The sequence below is a fragment of the Pogoniulus pusillus genome, chromosome 31 (genome assembly GCF_015220805.1).
Source record: "Pogoniulus pusillus isolate bPogPus1 chromosome 31, bPogPus1.pri, whole genome shotgun sequence".
Classification (NCBI taxonomy): Eukaryota; Metazoa; Chordata; class Aves; order Piciformes; family Lybiidae; genus Pogoniulus; species Pogoniulus pusillus.
The window spans coordinates 15,299,223-15,318,994 of NC_087294.1; the positions used below are offsets into that span (position 1 = coordinate 15,299,223).

Here is a 19,772-nt window from a genome sequence, read left to right on the forward strand (position 1 = left end):
GTCCGCCACGTTTTGCGGTGCTCCGCGGATCGCTCCGGTCAGGCTTCAATGACACAGTACAGACTGTGGCAAGACCTCCTCCCCAGCACAGCAGCGCAGGGTTGGGACCGAGACCCTTAGCGTGTCACAGATAAGCAGAAAGAACACCCTTTGTGGGACGTGCTTTGGATGCCTTTGAGAACAACAGCATAAAAAGATTCTGGAGAAATCCAGCCGGTGTGCAGTTTCGGGATCCCTCTGTGCATCATCTCAGGCGCTGGCGAGAGGACCACACTGCAGACAAGGAGCGGCGTCGGTGGCTTCGGCTCCCGCGCAGGATCCTCCCTGGCCTGTGCGAGCAGCTCCGACCGCCCCCGCGGGGTAGCAGGAGGCGAGCAAGAGGAGGAGGAGGAGGGTGGCGGCCCCGGGTCGCGCCGCGCCTCCCCGCACACCTCGCAGCGGGCAGCGGCGGCCCCTTTAAGAGGCGCGGCGGAGCAGAGGGGTCTGCCCCGCGGTACCGAGCGGCCCGGCCAGACCCTGCCGTACCGAGCTAAGGAGGGGGGGTCACCTGACTGCGCCGGTCCAGCGAGCTGCGGCGGCAACGGCAGCGCCGCGCCGGTCCGCTCCGTCCCGCCCTCTTGCACCGGGGTAGGGGGCGGCGCTGCTGCGGCAGTAGCGCGGGGATTAGGCTGCGGGAGGATTAAGCCGCCGGCTGGAAATAGCAGCAGCGGCTTCCGGGCGTGGACGCCCAGCGCATCTTCGGCGGCGGCGGCAGGAGGAGGCAGCGGGCAGCCCGCCCCGCACCTGGGGCTACCGGGCCCGGGGAGGGTGCTGCGCCGCGGGGCGCCTCGCCAACGGGCAGCTCAGGGGGCCTGGCAGCGGTCGCGGCGGGAGGCGGCGGCGGTGGCGGTGGTGCCCTCCCCGGAGCGGCGGCTGCAGGAGGACGGGAGGGAAGGACGCACTGACAGGTCGGCCGCTGACGCTCGCCTCATCTTCTATCGCTGCCGCGCCGCCCCGGGCTGCTGCATGGCGCTGGGCGCCGCCGCCGCATCCAACGGTGCCCCGTTTCCTGGCATGGTGGGGGGCTGGGGTAGGGGAATAGTCGTCCCCATCGGTGCTGAGGAGTGGCTGCTGTGGAGGAAGGCACCAGGAGGGCATAACATGGCGCAACGGTGCCATAATCTCCCGCTGGAGAGGCGGCGGGGCGGGCGCTGCGGCGGGGCCGGGGCGCGGCGGCGGCTCCTCGGCGGGCCGGTTCCTGGGGCGGGCGCTACTGAGGCAGGTGTGTGTGTTGAGGGAGGTCTTTTTCCCCCTCCAAGGGGCTCGTACGTTATTAGTGTGCAGCCTCCTTCTGCCACCATCGTGATTTTCCCTCTATCCTCCCCTGGCATCGCCTGAGATACCTTTTCTTTCGGCCCCAGGTGCCTGGAGGCAGAGGCTTACACAACGGGGCGGGCAGCGGAGGGGGGGATGCTGTGCCTCGGGAGGGGCCGGGCTGCCTGAAGGACCATTGTGCGTGTGCCCGTGTGCGTGTGTCCCTCGCCGTTCTCCCCAGCTCCCCGCCTCCTCGTGGCAATAAACGCGGAATCTCCCCTTCCCCTCCGTGTTTGCCGCCCCTGCAGAGCAGGCAGCAGCAGCAGGCACGCCAGGCGAAGATGTCGGGTCAGACGCTGACGGATCGCATCGCAGCTGCTCAGTACAGCGTTACGGGATCGGCCGTAGCCAGAGCCGTCTGCAAAGCCACCACGCATGAAGTGATGGGGCCCAAGAAAAAGCACCTGGACTGTGAGCATCCCTTTGGGTTTGTTTGTTTCCCCAGCCAAGCCGCGGGGCTCCGCAGTGGGTGCCTGGAGCCGTGAGGCTGTCGCACTCGCTGTAATCCCGTTTGGAGAACCCTAAGGGCTAGGACAGATCTCCAGGAGAGGATGAGTTATTATTGCATCTCTTCTCTTCTTGCATAATACTCAGCTTTCGGCCATATTTCTTTTCGGTTTTTACCCCTCGTGACCTCTTTTATTTGGGAAGCCTGCCTTGTGGAGTACGTGGCTTGGGAAGAGGGGAGGGAGTTTGACGCAGGGTGAAATGGACAGGCGCTTGTCACTGCCTTCTCTGCTCAGGATTAAGCTAGGCAGAGACATAAAAGCTACACCAGGAGTTGCCCAGTTGTCCACGCAGCGGTAGGAAGTGTGGGCCAGCTCCTCAGCAGACTTCTGAAGTGGTGTACTTACATGACAGGCCACTTGGATAGCTCTACACCGCGCATCGAGTCAGCCTTTGGGCAGTTGAAGGGCTTGTTGCAGAGGTCCCAAGCAGCTGACAGCAACTTATGAGCTGTCCAGTCGTTTTGCCTCGTGTTTTGCTGAAGATGGCTGGTGACTTAGTTTCACAGAGTTGTGTCTGTTCTGGATGGGCATGTAACAATGCCTTGAAACAAGGTCGAAGTGAAAACCTTTCCTCAAAAACAGTGAGCTACTGATGTTTTGTCTTGACCATTTTGTCTCTTCTCGACTCACTCAACTCCTGCTTGGAGGCACCAAGCAGTGGTGAAGGAATTTGTGTGGTGTTAATTGCCTTCGTTTATCAGATAGTGACTCTGTCCAGCAATGAACCCAGTAGATCTCCAGCAACATTTTCATGCCTGAAGTTAAGTGATTTTCACTTTGGTTGTTGCTGTTTGGTTTGATATGGTAAGAAACACTTTCAGGTAAAGATGAGCAGCTTTTATACCAAGCAGTCTCCTGGCTGCTGGCCATTACTAAGTAGTGCTGGTGCAGGTGCATAGGTGCATGTAACTACCATTCTGGTGGTGTTTCTTAAAAGAAGGTGTAAAATAATTCCAGGTCTCAATTCTAATGACTTCAGAGCTAACCCATCGAGTGGCAAACAACATGCCACTCTTCCATATCTAAATATCTAATTACTGTCAATAGTAATTAGATATTTCCATATGGAGTATCTAAATACTCTTGTATGTGTGTCTAGGAGATGCTAATGTGAGCAGCGTTGCTTGAAGAGTGACTTAAGTCTAATCCACTGTTTAAATGGATCTGCAGCCTTGCTGCCATCCACTCCCTCCCTCTCTCTTTTGCTGCCATCCACTCCCTCCCTCTCTCTTTTGCTGCCATCCACTCTCCCTCTCTCTCTTTTGCTGCCATCCACTCTCCCTCTCTCTCTTTTGTTGCCATCCACTCTCCCTCTCTCACTTTTGTTGCCATCCACTCTCCCTCTCTCTCCTCTCTCTCTTCTGCTGCCATCCTCTCTCTCCTGCTTTCTTATGTCTTTTGAAAAACCATCTTGGTTATTGATGTCTCCTGTGCTGCTGTTCAAAAGCTTCCAACACTTTGTAAGCTGTAGGTTGTGTCTGGACTGTCCAACTGTATCTGCTACTAGAGGCTTCAGCTTAAAGAAGCCCTCCAAAGCTCATGTATTTCAAAGCATGCAGTGTGTGAGAATATGTATCACAGAATGTTAGGGGTTGGAAGGGACATCCATAGGTCATTGAGTCCACCTCCCTTGACAGAGCAGGAGCAGAGAATCCAGCACAGGTCATGCAGGAACACATCCAGGCAGGGCTGGAAAGGCTCCACAGAAGGAGGCTGCACAGCCTCTCTGGGCAGCCTGTGCCAGGGCTCTGGGACTGTTCCAGGCAAGAAGTACTTCCTCATGCTGAGGAAGATTCTGTATCTCTCTCTGTCTCTGCCCATGTGCTTATATATTTTAGATAGACATATGTGTTTCTCTGCTTACAGAGACTGTATGTCTGTATGCTTATATATGTAAATAAACAAAAGTACTATGTGAAGTAGGCAGGATTAAAGTGGAGCAGAAACAATTCACCAGTGTTATGTTAAGGTCTGGGAAGGGACCAGGTGTGGCTGCTGCTACTTCAGAAAATGAATGTGGATGAGGCTGAAGCCAGTAGCATACAGTTCCATTCCATTTCATACTCACCCATGTGTAAGACACACAAGAAGAGGAAATGATCATTTCCTGGGAGGAGACATCCCTGTTCATTTTTATTTTCCCTTCTGTTTTTAATTCATCTTTTCAGGGTGTCTTTAAGACTTGAGAGTTTAAATATCTGATGCCATTAAAAGAACTGGCTGGAGGGCTGGGCCCAGAGAGTGGCAGTGAATGGTGCCACATCCAGCTGGCAGCTGTCACAGGTGCTGTGCCCAGGGATCAGTGCTGGGCTTGGTCCTGTTCAATATCTTTATTGATGATCTGGACTAGGGGATTATGTCCAGCAGCAGTGAGTTTGCAGATGGCACCAAGCTAGGAGCAGCTGTGGAGCTGTTGGAGGGTAGCAGAGCCCTGCAGAGGGACCTGGCCAGGCTGGATGGGTGGGCCGAGGCCAAGGGGATGAGACTGAACAAGGCCAAGGGCAGGGTTCTGCACTTTGGCCACAACAACCCCAAGCACTGCTACAGGCTGGGGCCAGAGTGGCTGAGAGCAGCCAGGCAGAGAGGGAGCTGGGGGTACTGGGAGAGAGGAGCTGAAGATGAGCCAGCAGTGTGCCCAGGTGGGCAGCAGAGCCAATGGCATCCTGGGCTGGCTCAGGAGCAGTGTGGGCAGCAGGACAAGGGAGGTTCTTCTGCCCCTGTACTCAGCACTGCTCAGGCCACCCCTTGAGTGCTGTGTCCAGTTCTGAGCTCCTGAATTGAAGAGAGATGTTGAGGTGCTGGAAGGTGTCCAGAGAAGGGCAGCAAGGCTGGGGAGGGGCCTGGAGCAGAGCCCTGTGAGGAGAGGCTGAGGGAGCTGGGGGTGTGCAGCCTGCAGCAGAGGAGGCTCAGGGCAGAGCTCATTGCTGTCTGCAGCTGCCTGCAGGGAGGCTGTAGCCAGGTGGGGTTGGGCTCTGCTGCCAGGCAGCCAGGGACAGAAGAAGGGGACACAGCCTGAAGCTGTGCCAGGGCAGGTTCAGGCTGGATGTTGTTAGGAAGTTGTTGTCAGAGAGAGTGATTGGCATTGGAATGGGCTGCCCAGGGAGGTGGTGGAGTGGCCGTGGCTGGAGGTGTTGAAGCCAAGCCTGGCTGGGGCACTTAGTGCCGTGGTCTGGTTGATTGGGCAGGGCTGGAGGAGCTTGGAGCTCTCTGCCAACCTGCTTGATTCTGTGGTTCTCTGGAAAGCAGACCCTTGTTGGGGACATTCAGTGTCATGGACTATTAATAAAAATCAGTTTGAATTTTATTTAAAGAGCAAATATCCTTGGGCTCAAATTCAAGGCATCTCCTAATTATGCACTGCTGGGCAATGCCTTCAGTGCTGATGTGTCAGCAAGTGTTAAAATGGACTTTACATGCTGTGATGAGTCAATTGCAAGCTCACCCTCTGAATGAGCAGTGCCCCTCTGCATGCCAGAGGTGCAGCTGGGTGCAGATAGAGCAGAGTGCATTTCAGGTTGGCTGAGCAGCGTTTGGAGGTGTGGAGAAAGGAACTTGCCAATGCCTTAAGATAAATTTTGAGCCAAGGTGCAAAGGATTCAGATGATTAAAGCTTAAGAAAGCAGTGGTTTGGGGCATGCTTTTTGAGGAGCTTTAGTTCTGTTATTGGTCCTTAGGGAACTCCATGAGGGTTGTAATGGGCAGGTGTTGTGTCACACAGCCTACCTTCCCCTGCTCTGCTTGGCAGCTGGGCTTTGTAAATGTGATGGGGAAGACTGAGAGGGGATCTAATATAACTATCTGAGGGCTGGGGGTCAGGAGGGGGGCAGGCTCTGCTCACTGCTCCCTGGGACAGGACAAGCAGCAGTGGATGGAAACTGCAGCACAGGAGGTTCCAGCTCAAAACATGGGGAACCTTCCTGTAAGGGTCCCAGAGCCCTGACACAGGCTGCCCAGAGAGGCTGTGGAGTCTCCTTCTGTGGAGCCTTTCAAGGCCTGTCTGGATGTGTTCCTGTGTGCCCTGTGCTGGATTCTCTGGTGCTGCTCTGGCAGGGGGTTGGACTGGAAGATCTCTTTGGGTCCCTTCCGACCCCTGACATCTGTGTTCCTGTGAACTATTTCACGTGAGTGAGGTGGTCCTGTGAGGATGAGCCCCTGTGCTGCCTGGCTTCCTGTTTTCTGCAGAGGGTATAGCTGCAGAGAGTTACAGGAAGATGACAGATGATGGAGGTGTGGGATTTTTTGGGTTTGATTCAGGCTTTAAGCAAGTGCTACTTAGAGAGAGTTTACTCTGAGGAATAACAGGCATGATCTGGGTGTGAGTGCATATGTGTGAGGAAGGGAGGAGAAAGCAGATTGCCTGTCTTCTGGGAACAAAAAGCTGAGCTGGTGTTTGTGTGGTTTGCTGCACTTGCACAGCTTCCCAGTCCAGGCTGCAATATGGATGCTACCTCGTGGCTGCCTTTTGGCAGGGATCCTGGCTACTGCACAGGCTCCTCCTGTAACCAAGGACTCCAATGTGATGAGGTTGCTGTCAAATAGTCACTGATATTTACCATCCTCTTGAGTTCCCTCTCTCATACTGGTGAAGTTCCAGCCACTGCTGGAAGTTGTAGCAGGTGGCATTAAATGCATTTCCCAGATCCCTGTGGGGAGAAGAGGAATGTCAGTCTAGAATGCTCTAATGGCTCGTGGCAAGCCATTGCAGCTGGCATCTTAGAGCTCTGACCCTTTTGGACTGGCCAAACTGTTCTCATCTTACAGTTGTCTTGAAGTCCCTGCAATGATATGGATTAATCTCCCCCAGCTGACTGCCTTGTGTTAAATAAATGATGATTAGATACAGCAAACAAGGAGAGCATTCCCAGGAAGAAGTGGGGATTAGCAACTTGATTTTGCTGCAGTGAGAAGGGCTGTGGCAGAGTGGGTGAGTGAGATGGGCTGCATTAAAGGTATATAAGCTCTGTTAAATCAGCTGAAAGGAGAATCCTGAGGCACAGAACAGAAGCTTCATGCTCAGAACTCTTTTGAAACACATGGGAAGGCTCCACTGAGGGTGTAGTGGTGTGGGGCAAGTAAAAGGAAGCTTCCAGCCTTGAGTGTGGGGGTGTCTCTGCTGTCAACAGGGAAAAGCTTTCAGAGAAGGGAGATGACTTTGAAATCGCAGGATGCCAGGGATTGGAAGTAACTTCTGGAGATCACAGGTGTCAGGGGTTGGAAGGGACCTGCAGTCCAACCTCCCTGCCAGACCAGGACCACACAACCTAGCTCAGGGCACACAGGAACACATCCAGACAGGCCTGGAAAGGCTCCACAGAAGGAGACTCCACAGCCTCTCTGGGCAGCCTGTGCCAGGGCTCTGGGACCTTTACAGGAGAGAAGTTTCCCCTTGTGCTGAGCTGGAACCTGCTGTGCTGCAGCTTCCATCCATTGCTGCTTGTCCTATCCCAGGCAGTAGTGAGCAGAGCCTGTCCCCCCCTCCTGACCCCCAGCCCTCAGATAGTTATAGACATTGATTCAATCCCCTCTCAGTCTTCTCCTCTCCAGCAGACTAAGCAGCCCCAGGTCCCTCAGCCTCTCCTCACCAGGCAGTGCTCCAGTCCCCTCATCATCCTCATAGTCCTCTGCCAGACCCTCTCCAGCAGATCCCTGTCCCTCTTCAACTGGGGAGCCCAAAACTGAAGGCAGCACTCAAGATGAGGTCTCAGAAGGGCAGAGTAGAGGTGGAGGAGAACCTCCCTGGATCTGCTGGACACACTCTGCTGAATGCCTCCCAGGAGCCCATTGGCCTCTTGGCCACAGGGCACATTGCTGTGCCATGGATGTCCTCCCCCAGCAGTCCCAGGTCCCCCTCCCCAGAGCTGCTCTCCAGCAGTCACCTCCCAGCCTGCGCTGTTGCAGTTTATTATCCCTGCCCAGGTGCAGGACTCTGCACTTGTCCTTTTTGCACCTCATTTGGTTCCTCTGAGCCCAGCTCTGCCTGTCCAGGGCTCTCTGGATGGCAGCAGAGCCTGCAGCTCTACCGCCACGGTGTGGTGTCATCAGCAAACCTGCTGAGCAAACTCTGTCTGTGCCCTCATCAGTGGCATTGGTGAAGATGTTGGCAGCTTGCTGATTCTTTACAAAGGGGGCTGAGTTCAGACCTGCCTATTTCCTCCCCCCTCCATCATGTGTTTTAACATAGCAAGCTCAGGAAGTGTGGGATGGCAGAGCAGACAGTGAGGTGGATTAGAAACTGGTTACAAGACAGAATTCAAAGAGTGGGGGTCACTGCTGGGCTCCTCTTGTGGGTAATTAGTGACAGAATGAGGGGGAGCAGCCTCAAGCTGTGATTGGGTAGGCTTAGATTGGGCATTGGGAAACATTTTTTTCATGGCAAGAGTGGTCAGGGAGGAGGTGGAATCACCAACCCTGGTTGTGTTTAAAGGTGGTTTGGATGTGGTGCTTGGGGCTATGGTTTAAGATGAACCTTGCAGAGCAGGGTTGTAGGTTGGACTTGGAACTCCTGAGGGGCTTCTCCAACCTGACTGGTTCTGTGGTTGTGCCCAGTTTTGCATGGCTTTGAAAGGAAATGTATGGCTTAATTCCTGTTGGTAGCTGAGCTGCAGGGCTGTGCCAGAGCCTTTGCTTTTTCCTGCAGCATTTTTGTCTTTCTGCAAACTCAGGGGATGACCCAGCAAGTTTGAATTGCTGTGGTCTCTTAGAGTAGAAACAGAAGTGGCAAATGACTAAACTAATTTCCTAGGATCAGTAAAGATCTCTGTTAGATCACAGAATTAACCAGGTTGGAAAAGACCTCTGAGATCAAGTCCAACCTGTCACCTGACCCCTTCTAATTAACTGACTCATGGCACTAAGTGCCTCATGCAGCCACCTCCTTGTCGTATCCCAGGGAGCAAGTGACCCCTCAGATAGTTACAGACATTGATTCAATCCCCTCTCAGTCTTCTCTTCTCCAGGCTAAGCAGCCCCAGGTGCCTCAGCCTCATCTCCTTAGGCAGTGCTTCAGTCCCCTCATCATCACCGTAGCCTTCTGCTGGACCTTCTGCAGCAGGTCCTTTTCAGTTCCCCCAGGGCCTCAAGCTATATTAAGCCATGTGTAGTACCAAGACAAGGCTGCCCTTTTAATTAAGCTAAGACTTAGCTAACCCCTAATTTCTCAGCATCAATCTGAAGCTATGTAGCTGTTGGAGTTGATGCAAAGGTTGAAACGGGAGCAGGATCACCCCTGCCTGCGCATTGGAGCTGTTCTCTGCTTGTCTTCTTGTGGTGCAATGCCTAGGGACAGGAAAGGGAGGCTGTGGAAAGAGTAGAGTGGGTAGGCAGTGTAATATTAAACGTTCTTTCATCCTAGGAGTGTAACTTGATAGAGGCAGGTTGGCTGGTCCTGCCCTCCCTCCCCTTGGTGTTGCCTCAGCTGAAGGCTTGCTTGTGCAAGTCTCTTTTCAGCAGTCCTTAAAATCCTTCTGTTAAACCTTCTCTGTCAAGGTCATGGGTGACAAAGTCTGCAGCCAGTCAGAGCTCTCTGCTGTACTGACTTCCATTAGCAGACCTTAATAATGGAATCACAGAATCAACCAGGCTGGAAAAGACCTTCAAGATTGTCGAGTCCAACCTAGCACCTAACCCTTCTAATTAACCCATGGCACCAGTGCCTCCTGCAGCCTCCTCTTCAACACCTCCAGGGATGGGGACTCCACCACCTCCCTGGGCAGCCCATTCCAGTGCCAATCACTCTCTGGCAAGAACCTCTTCACAACATCCAGTCTGAACCTCCCCTGGCACAGCTTGAGGCTGTGTCCCCTTCTTCTGTCCCTGGCAGCAGAGCCCAACCCCACCTGGCTACAGCCTCCCTGCAGGCAGCTGCAGGCAGCAATGAGCTCTGCCCTGAGCCTCCTCTGCTGCAGGCTGCACACCCCCAGTTCCCTCAGCCTCTCCTCACAGGGCTGTGCTCCAGGCCCCACCCCACCCTTGCTGCCCTTCTCAACACCTTCCAGCACCTCAACATCTCTCTTGAATTGAGGAGCCCAGAACTGGAGGCAGCACTCAAGCTGCGATGGAGTGCTTCATCTGTTTTCTTTGAGCCTCGTTCATGCACTGAAATGAGCTGCCCAGGGAGGTGGTGGAATCACTAACCCTGCATGTGTATAAAGGTGGTTTGGATGTGGTGCTTGGGCTTATGGTTTAGGGTGAGCCTTGTAGAGTAGGGATCTGTGTTGGACTTGATGCTCCTGAGGGGCTTCTCCAACCTGAATATTTCTGTGGTTCTGTGATTTCCTTGTGTGTGCCAATGACCACTCTGTAGTTTTGCTCACTTCTTTTTAGTAGATGAATATGGAGAGATTGAGGCAGTTGGGGCTGTTCAGTCTGGAGAGGAGAAGGCTCCCAGGTGACCTTCTTGTGGCCTTGCACTATCTGATAGGAGCTACAAGAAAGCTGGGGAGGGACTTTTTAGGCTGTCAGGGAGTGATAGGACTGAGGGGACTGGAGCAAAGCTGGAAATGGGGAGATTCATCCTGGATGCTAGGAAGAAGTTGTTCAGCATGAGAGTGGTGAGAGATTGGCACAGGTTGCCCAGGGAGGTGTTGGAAGCCTGATCCCTGGAGATATTTCAGGCCAGGCTGGCTGAGGCTGTGGGCAGCCTGCTCTAGTGTGAGGTGTCCCTGGGCATGGCAGGGGGTTGGAACTGGCTGCTCCTTGTGGTCCCTTCCAGCCCTGACTGATTCTGTGATTCTGTATCAGCCTTGTAGAGCCTGGGTAGCAGCAGCTGAGCAGCAGGTCCCTGTCTCTCCTGTACTGGGGAGCCCAAAACTGGACACAATACTCCAGGTGTGGTCTCAGCAGGGCAGAGTAGAGGTGGAGAAGAACCTCTCTAGCCCTGCTGGCCACACTTTTCCTGATGCACCCCAGGATGCCACTGGCTCTCCTGGCCACAGGGGCATGTTACTGTCCCAAATCACTTCAAGCTGGCTCTTGGCTTGGTATGGGCATGGATGACACAATGGCAGCGGGTGCTGCCGTAGCAGATGGTCAGTGCTCAGCCTGCAGAGCCTGGCAGGCTCCTAGTGCCTCTGGCAGATCTTTTTATCTCTCTTAAGCCTCTCTGCTAGTTCACAAAATGTTCTAAAATCATAGAACCACAGAATCAATCAGCTTGGAAGAGAGCTCCAAGCTCACCCAGCCCAACCTTGCACCCAGCCCTGCCCAACCAACCAGACCATGGCACTAAGTGCCCCAGCCAGGCTTGGCTTCAACACCTCCAGGGACAGCCACTCCACCACCTCCCTGGGCAGCCCATTCCAATGCCAATCACTCTCTCTGCCAGGAACTTCCTCCTCACATCCAGCCTAGACCTGCCCTGGCACAACTTGAGGCTGGCTCCCCTTGTTCTGTCCCTGACTGCCTGGCATCAGAGCCCAACCCCACCTGGCTACAGCCTCCCTTCACAGGCAGCTGCAGACAGCAATGAGCTCTTCCCTGAGCCTCCTCTGCTGCAGGCTGCACACTCCCAGCTCCCTCAGCCTCTCCTCATAGGCAAAACACAGGAAATCAAACTGCAGATTCTTTTCTTGTTTGAAGGTGCTCAGCTGCTGTCCCTCAGGCTCTACAAGGCTATTACAGAATCACAGAATCAGTCAGGGCTGGAAGGGACCACAAGGATCAGCCAGTTCCAAGCCCCCTGCCATGCCCAGAGACACCTCACACTAGATCAGGCTGTCTAGATCCTCATCCAGCCTGGACTTAAACACCTCCAGGGAGGAGGATTCCAACACCTCCCTGGGCAACCTGTGCCAATCTCTCACCACCCTCATGCTGAACAACTCCTTCCTAGCATCCAGGCTGAATCTCCCCATTTCCAGCTCTGTTCCATTCCCCCCAATCCTGTCACTCCCTGACAGCCTAAAAAGTCCCTCCCCAGCTTTCTTGTAGTCCCCTTAAGATACTGGAAGGTCACAGTGAGGTCACCTGGGAGCCTTCTCCTCTCCAGACTGCACAGCCCCAACTCTCTCAGTCTCTCCTCAGCAGATGTGTCAGCTGCTGTCTGCCCACTCAGCTGACCTGTTCTAGCACACAGGCTGTAGCTAATTAACTCCTGACTGAGGCTGCTTGCATCTTGTCTCATCCCTACTCTGTTTAATCCATCCCCAGTGTGTACCAGCTAAACAGTGCAGCTGAGACATCAGGCTGCTGCCAGGCCCTTTGCAGTCTGGTGGAGGTCTGTAGTGGGTTTTAGCGCCGTTGCTGTTCTGGGCAGTTAATGAGCTGGTGACAGTTTCACTTCTGCAGGGCTGTTAAAACCAGATGGTTTTCTGGAGAAGGTAGATCATCTGGGGGTGGCTGGCACTAGCCAGGGTTCCTTCATTTCAGGAGGGAAACAACAGCAAGGTGGCAACTCAGCTCTTGTGCTGTGCCTCTGCTGGGTGCTGCTTTCTGCCAGCTGTGCTTGGGCTGCAAGATCAGCCCAACACGTGGAGGCTGCCTGCAAAGATCTCAGTAAATGGTCACAGTGTCTGAAGTGGGCCACAAGAAAGCTGGGGAGGGACTTTTTAGGCTGTCAGGGAGTGATAGGACTGGGGGGAATGGAACAGAGCTGGAAATGGAGAGATTGAGCTTGGATGTTAGGAAGTTGTTCAGCATGAGGGTGGTGAGAGCCTGGCAGGGGTTCCCGAAGGGAAATGTTGGAAGCCTCATCCCTGGAGGTGTTTCAGGCCAGGCTGGATGAGGCTGTGGACAGCCTGCTCTAGTGTGAAGTGTCCCTGGGCATGGCAGGGGCTTGGAACTGGCTGCTCCTTGTGGTCCCTTCCAGCCCTGACTGATTGTATGCTTCTGTGACTGACTGTGTGATCTCTATCCCATGCTGCTGTGGCAAACATGAACGCCTTAGTTTGCTGGTGGAGCTGTGCTAGCTGCAGCTACCTGAAGGGACACTGTGCAGAGGCTGCTGCTGGGCTCTGCTCACAGGGAACTGGAGCCAGAACAAGGGGGAATGGCCTCAAGCTGAGCCTGCGGAGGGTTAGATTGGACATTAGGAAAAGGTTTTTCCTGGAGAGAGTGGTGAGGGAGTGGAATGAGCTGCCCAGGGAGGTGGTGGAGTCCCCCAGCCTGGCTGTGTTTCAGGCTGGTTTGGATGTGGTGCTTGGGGCTGTGGTTTAAGGTGAATCCTGTAGAGCAGGGTTCTGGGTTGGAGTTGGTGCTGCTGAGGGGCTGTGCCAGCCTGCATGGTGCTGTGATTCTCTTCTGGGCAAAATCTGCAGCTGACCCTTCAAGTGATCATAAACAGCCAAGTGATAAGAGTTAAGAACTGATATAACCAAACAGGCAATGCTTGAGGTTGTGCACCTCACAGGCAGATAATTACAGGCCACAGTTGGAAACCTGGCTCTCCTGCTAAGGAAGAGCTTCCACTGCCTTCAGCATCTTTGGGGCTCTGCACTGGACTCTTTCAGGCAGTTCCATGAGGTCCTTCTTGACCTGAGTGTCCCAGAACTGGACATAGTACTCCAGATGTGGCCTCAGCAGGGCAGAGAGGGAGAACCTCTCTCCATCTACTAACCACATCCCTTCTAATCCACCCCAGACACCAGTTCTCCCCTGGAATCAGTGGAACTTTAAGTTCCAGGAACTTCTATCTTGTAACCTGGAAGTGTTTATGCTTGTTTTAAAACACTTTGTAGTGCCATCTCCCCCCATGGTTAGTACATGGTGAGACAGCTGCCTTGTGTGCACTTGCCAGGATGTCCTGTGGGACAGTCAAATGCCTCACTCAGGCCCAGGTAGATGCTATCACTTGGCCTTCCCTTGTCCACTGTTGCTGTGACTTCATCATAGAAAGCCACTAAATGTGTCAGATATGACCTGCCCTTGGTGCAGCCATTGCTGGGTACCACCAAGCACCTCTGCTTCATTTCCCACTTGCCTTAGCAGAGCCTTCAGGAGGATGGGGAACAAAATCCAGCAGTGCATACAGGCAGCAGATTTGGATTGCTTTGATTTTTGTTTTCAGAAGAGGTTATTTGGTGGTCTAGGAAGGGCTGTACTATTGCATGTAGGAGGGGGTAGTGTAACAGTAAGATGATTCTAAGGCTAAATAAGCTTGAGGAACTGGAGGAAGCTGCAAGAGAAATTTGGTCATGCTTGAAGCTGGAGGAAGCTGCAAGAGAAATTTGGTGGTGTCTGAAGTCATCTGCCCAGACTCTTCATGTGGTTGATATAGGGATGTAGAAACTCTCTTTCTCTTCTGCAAAACAGAATGCTGTGGGTAGTATGACTGTGTCTGTGTGTGGGCGTGGGGGCAGAAATCCTGTGTAGAAGCTTGTCATGGTGTGAGGTGCAGTTGTGTGGTTTCAAGGGTGACAGGAGTTGGGGGTCTGAAGTCAAGTCTGTTTGGGACAGGCTGCAAGAGTTGGGGCTCTGCAGCCTGGAGAAAAGAAGGCTTTGAGGAGACCTTGGAGTGGTCTTTCAGTATCTGAAGGGAGCTCCAGGAGGGCTGGGGAGGAACTACTGGCAAGGTCTTGTCATGACAGTGCAGAGAGTTGGAGCTGGCTGAGCTTTGAGGTCCCTTCCAACCTAACCCATTCTATGATTCTGATGTTTAAAAGAAGGCTGCATGAGGCACTTGGTGCCAGGGGTTAGTTAATTAGAAGGTGTTAGGTGATAGGTTGGACTTGAGGAGCTCAGAGGCCTTTCCAACCTGGCTAATTCTGTGCTTCTGTTAAATTGCACAGGCAATATCTGGAAGGTGCTGGGCTTTGAAGGGTGGACTTGCTAAGGACAAGAGGAGACGTGGGAACTCTTGAGGCAAACTTTAGGGGAAGAAGATGGGATAGAGGCTTGAGTTGGTAGTCTGCCTGAGGAGCTGAGTAGAAGGCAGATTAGGATGCATGTTTGTGGTGATGGAGTGGGATGGGAGTGGAAAGAAGAGATGGGGAACTTCCACCTCACAGAGAGCTTCCCACCTCTTGTTTGTGGAGTTGCTTGGCTCTCAAAGCTGCCAATGTTAACATCACCTCATGTTCTCACAAGCAAGGACATGGAAGCAGAAACTGGTGACTTGGGTCTGCTTTCCAGTACTGTTTTGTGGTCGCTCTCAAGATAGACCTGGGAAGTTCAGCTCTTTCAGTGGGGTGCTGCAGCTTCCCTGTGCAGCTACAGGTCTTACACAGGAGCACCTGTGCTGTTCCTTGTCTGTTTCACTGGTTGAGGGTCATAAGATTACTTAGGCCCTTCTGTCAGTTCTTGCCTAGCCCATCTGTGGAACAGTCCTGCCTTCTTTTGACCTTTTCCCCTCCCCTCTAAGTCCCAGGCATTATTTAATCACTGTAGGTGACAGAGAGCTGTTGGCATGCCCAGGATAGCAGAGGGGAAGGTCTGTCAAAAGGGTTTGGCAGGGGCTGGCAACTGAGTGTAGGGTGCTGAGGTAACTCACCTGACAGTTCAGCTTGGAGTGACAGCTGCTCCTTGGCTGGCACCCACATCCCTCTGAACAGAAGCACACAACTTCAGAGGTTGGAAGGCATCTCCAGAGAGCATCCAGTCCAACCCCCCTGCCAAAAGCAGGATCACCCAGGACATCCAGTTTGCATCCCTTGCACCCAGAGCAGATCACACAGAACACATCCAGGCAGCTCTGGAATGTCTCTAGAGGGGGAGATTCCACAGCCCCCCTGGGCAGCCTCTGCCAGGCTTCTGTCACCCTCACAGGGACAACATTTTCTGTCATGTTTCCATGGAACTTCCTCTGCCTCAACTCCCACCCAGTGCCCCTTGTGCTGGCACTGACATCACCCAGCAGAGCCTGGTTCCAGCCTCCTGCCACTCACCTGCACATATTTGTAACCATCCATGAGGTCCCCCCTCAGTCTCCTCCTCTGCCAGCAGCACAGCCCCAGCTCCCTCAGGCTCTCCTCCTAGCAGAGCTGTTCCATTCCCTTCAGCATCTCTGTGGCTCTGTGCTGGACTCTCTCCAGCATTTCTGTGTCCCTCTTGAACTGAAAGCCCCAGAACTAGACAGACTACTCCAGATGTGGCCTCAGCAGGGCAGAGTAGAGGGGCAGGAGAACCTCTCTTGACCTACACTCACCACAGCCCTTCTAACCCACCCCAGAATGGCATTGCCCCTCCTGGCCCCCAGAGCACATTGCTGGCTCATGCTCAACCTCCCATCCACCAGGACCTCCAAATCCTTTTCCCCTTTGCTGCCTTCCAACATCTCAATCCCCAGCCTATCCTGCTCCCTGGAATTGCTCTTTCCCAGTTACCTTTACCCTTATTGAATTTTGTCCCATTTCTTGATGCCCATGAAGGGTGTGGAGGTCTTCATTCTCCAGCAGCTTCACTTCTGTGAAGGTCAGGCTGAATGCTGCTGCTGCTGCTGTGCAATCCCTGGTTCCTTACTCTGCTTGGAATTTGCATTTGAGCTGAGTTGCTGGCTTTGGGGATTAGCTCTCGGTGTGCTTGACATGGATGCTTGCACCAGCAGAAACTTCACTGGGCAGCTCCCTTTAATCCCTGTTTGCCCTACTTGTGGGCACCCCAAGTGAAGTCAACCATGGAAGATTATTTCATATGGCTTCTGGTGAGCCCTGCTGCTTCTTAATCTCATCTGGTGTCTATCAACAAATGACCTGTGGCTTTCTTGGGAGGATCACCTTCATTGAACAGAATGGCTGGAGAGCAGCCAGGCAGAGAGGGACCTGGGGTACTGCCCAGGGAGGTGGTGGAGTCCCCATCCCTGGAGATGTTTAAGAGGAGGCTGCAAGTGCCATGGGTTAGTTGATTAGAAGGTGTTAGGTGGTAGGTTGGACTGGATGATCACAGAGGTCTTTTCCAACCTGGTTAATTCCATGACTCTGTGATTGGTGGATTCTGTCAATGGATGCCAGACAATGAAATCTCAGAGGGGTTCACTCCCACCAGTGCTGGCAATGGAAGCTACAAGGCACTGCTCCTAAAGCCACTCAAGTCAGTCTCTGAGCTGCTGGAGGGTTTGGCACCTCGCTCTGCAGCTCTGAATGGTTTGGGACATGTGTAATTACAGTGTGTTGAGCAGACAAGAACGAGTAGATTTAAGCCTACTACTTAGAGTGCACAGCAAAGAATTAAACCATGCATAAAGATTTTACTCATTTGAAGTGGGGAAAAAAGAAAAAGGTGATGGGAGGTTAATCCTTGCAGAGCTGTTTGCCATTAAGCCATGCCACAAAGCTAACTAGTTGAAGCCTCCTGAATTTCTCTCCTGTTCAATATCTTTATTGATGATCTTGGACCAGGGGATTGAGTCCAGCATCAGTGAGTTTGCAGATGACACCAAGCTAGGAGCAGCTGGGGAGCTGTTGGAGTGTAGCAGAGCCCTGCAGAGGGACCTGGCCAGGCTGGATGGGTGGGCAGAGGCCAAGGAGATGAGACTGAACAAGGCCAAGTGCAGGGCTCTGCACTTTGGCTACAACAACCCCAAGCAGCACTACAGGCTGGGGCCAGAGTGGCTGAGAGCAGTCAGGCAGAGAAGGAGCTGGGGGTGCTGGGAGAGAGGAACTGATAGATGATAGCCCTTCTCTGGACACCTTCCAGCACCTCAACATCTCTCTGCAATGGAGGAGCCCAGAACTGGACACAGCACTCAAGGTGTAGCCTGAGCAGTTCTGAGTATAGGGGCAGAAGAACCTCCCTTGTCCTGCTGCCCACACTGCTCCTGAGCCAGTCCAGGATGCCATTGGCCTTCTGTGCCACCTGGGCACATTGCTGCCTCCTCTTCAGTCTGCTCTCCTAGCCCCTCTCTTCCATACTGAGCTGTGCACTGCAGCTTAGGGCTGAAAGCTTACATATTTGTTGCCTGTTTGCATGCACTAAGGCCAAATGCTGTCATCTGCAGTGAAACCTTTGAGCAGGGCACACAGTGAGCAAGCCACTTGTGACTGCCTTCTCTAATGCATTAATCAGCACTACAGAGGAGAAGATTATTGGCCTGTTTGTGCAACAAGATCGAGGAGAGTGGTTGGAGCTCTGTGAGCTTCAACTGCTGTCACTCACCAGCCTGGCTTGGCTGCTGGAACACTTTGTCAGCAGAGCTGCCTCAGAGTCACAGACACATCCAGGCTGGAAAAGCCTCTCAGAATCACCAAGTCCAACCTAGAGCCCTATCTACAAGATTAACCTTAAACCATAGCCCTAAACACCACATCCAAACCATCCTTAAACACCTCCAGGGTGGGTGACTCCACCACCTCCCTGGGCAGCTCATTCCCTTGGCAGTGAGTATTGCTGAGCTTATAGAAGTTAACTTCACATCTCCAGAGGTGCTCTGCAAAAAACCCTGCAAACACCCACAGGCAAACCCAAAACCCATCCTGACAGCAAACATTTTACAGTAGATCAATAGATCCAGAGAATTTTTGTCTTGTTACAGAGCATCATTCCACTGGCCTGAAACTGGAGACAACTCAGCAGCTTTTATGCCCATGCAAAAGAGAGTTTCTCCTCCCCTTGAGCTGAAACCTTCTCTGCTCCACTTTGCATCCATTGCTCCTTGGCTTCTTGCTGTGCAGCACCCAACAGAGCTTGGCCCCCTCCCCTTGGCCCCCACCCCTCAGCTGTTTGCACACATTGCTCAGATCCCCTCTCAGCCTTCTCTGCTCCAGACTCAACAGCCCCAGGGCCCTCAGGCTCTCTGCACAGGGGAGATGCTCAAGTGCCCCACTCATGCTCCTGGCTCTCTGCTGGACTCTCTCCAGCAGGTCCCTGTCTCTCCTGAATGGGGAGCCTGAAACTGGACACAGTACTCCAGGTGTGGTCTCAAGAGGGCAGAGTAGAGGAGGAGCAGAAAGATGTCTTTGCCTTTGCAGAGGAAGTCTTCTGCCAAACCATTGGTGAGTGTGGATGTTGGAATCTGCCCCAGAGGCTCACCTGCAGGCAAAGCTTTGTAAAGAGTCAGATCTCAACAGCCAAAAGTCTCAGTTAACCTCCTAAGCATGACATGAGGGTGAGTTTGGAAAGGCAGATTTCTCTTAACACTGGCCAAAGCAATTTCCAGCTTCCTGCTGAACAAAAGGAAGTTCTTCAACTTGGCCTATTGCAGACATAGCTAATTTCCCTCACAAGGCTCAGATTCTCCTCCCTTTCTTCTCTCTCTCCTCTATCCTCTCTCCTCTATTCTCTCTCCTCTCATGTCTCTCCTTTCTCCTCTCTCCCTCCTATCTCTCTTCTCTCTCTCCTCTCTCTTCCCTCTCCTCTCTCTTCTTTCTTTCTCTTCTCTCTCTTTCCATATTCCAGACTTCTTTATGTTATTTGTAGCACCTAACACCTTCCTCTTCTCTCTCTTCCAGACTTGATCCAAGCAACTAATGAAACCAATGTGAATATTCCTCAGATGGCTGATACGCTTTTTGAGCGAGCAACGAACAGCAGCTGGGTGGTCGTGTTCAAAGCCTTAGTTACCACACATCATCTCATGGTTCATGGCAATGAGGTAAGTGGAACTGGCTTTCTGAGGCCACACTGACACTCAGCAGGCTCCAAGAGGAAAACATTCCTAGTGCAGAGGCATCTCTTCTGAACCAGGAAGGACATGACGACACTGGGCAGGAGTGGTTATGCTGAGGAGCAGGCTTCCCTTGAGCAGCTTGGTTGGAGGCATGCCCGTTATGTCTCTTCACCTACAAAACCATAGCCTCAGAGCAGGCAGCAGCCTGTTCCAGCATGCTGGCAATTGATGTGCTCTCTGGAAACAGAGCTAGGGAAGGGTTAAAACCTACCTGGGATGTTTTGGCTGTAGTCAGAGTTGGTGTTCTGCTGCATCTGCACCTCTGTCCAAATAGCTGTGCTCTCAGCATGAGCGTTAACATCTTTTAGCTGGAGCTGTCAATTCCATTTGATAGCCTTTTGGGTTGCTTGTTCTTGCCCGTGCTTTTGGTTGTTCTG

General features: G+C 53.1%; 1 protein-coding gene across 1 annotated transcript in view; it reads left to right on the top strand.

Annotated features, from left to right (window-relative positions):
- Nucleotides 1–854: 854 nt before the first annotated feature.
- SNAP91 (synaptosome associated protein 91) overlaps nucleotides 855–19,772 on the top strand; it is a 62,703-nt gene continuing 43,785 nt past the window's right edge. Inside the window, exons 1-3 of the mRNA XM_064169412.1 lie at nucleotides 855–947; nucleotides 1,602–1,764; nucleotides 19,178–19,320. Of these exons, the coding sequence (XP_064025482.1) occupies nucleotides 1,635–1,764; nucleotides 19,178–19,320 (273 nt within the window). The 5' untranslated portion in view covers nucleotides 855–947; nucleotides 1,602–1,634. The remainder of the gene's footprint in view (nucleotides 948–1,601; nucleotides 1,765–19,177; nucleotides 19,321–19,772) is intronic.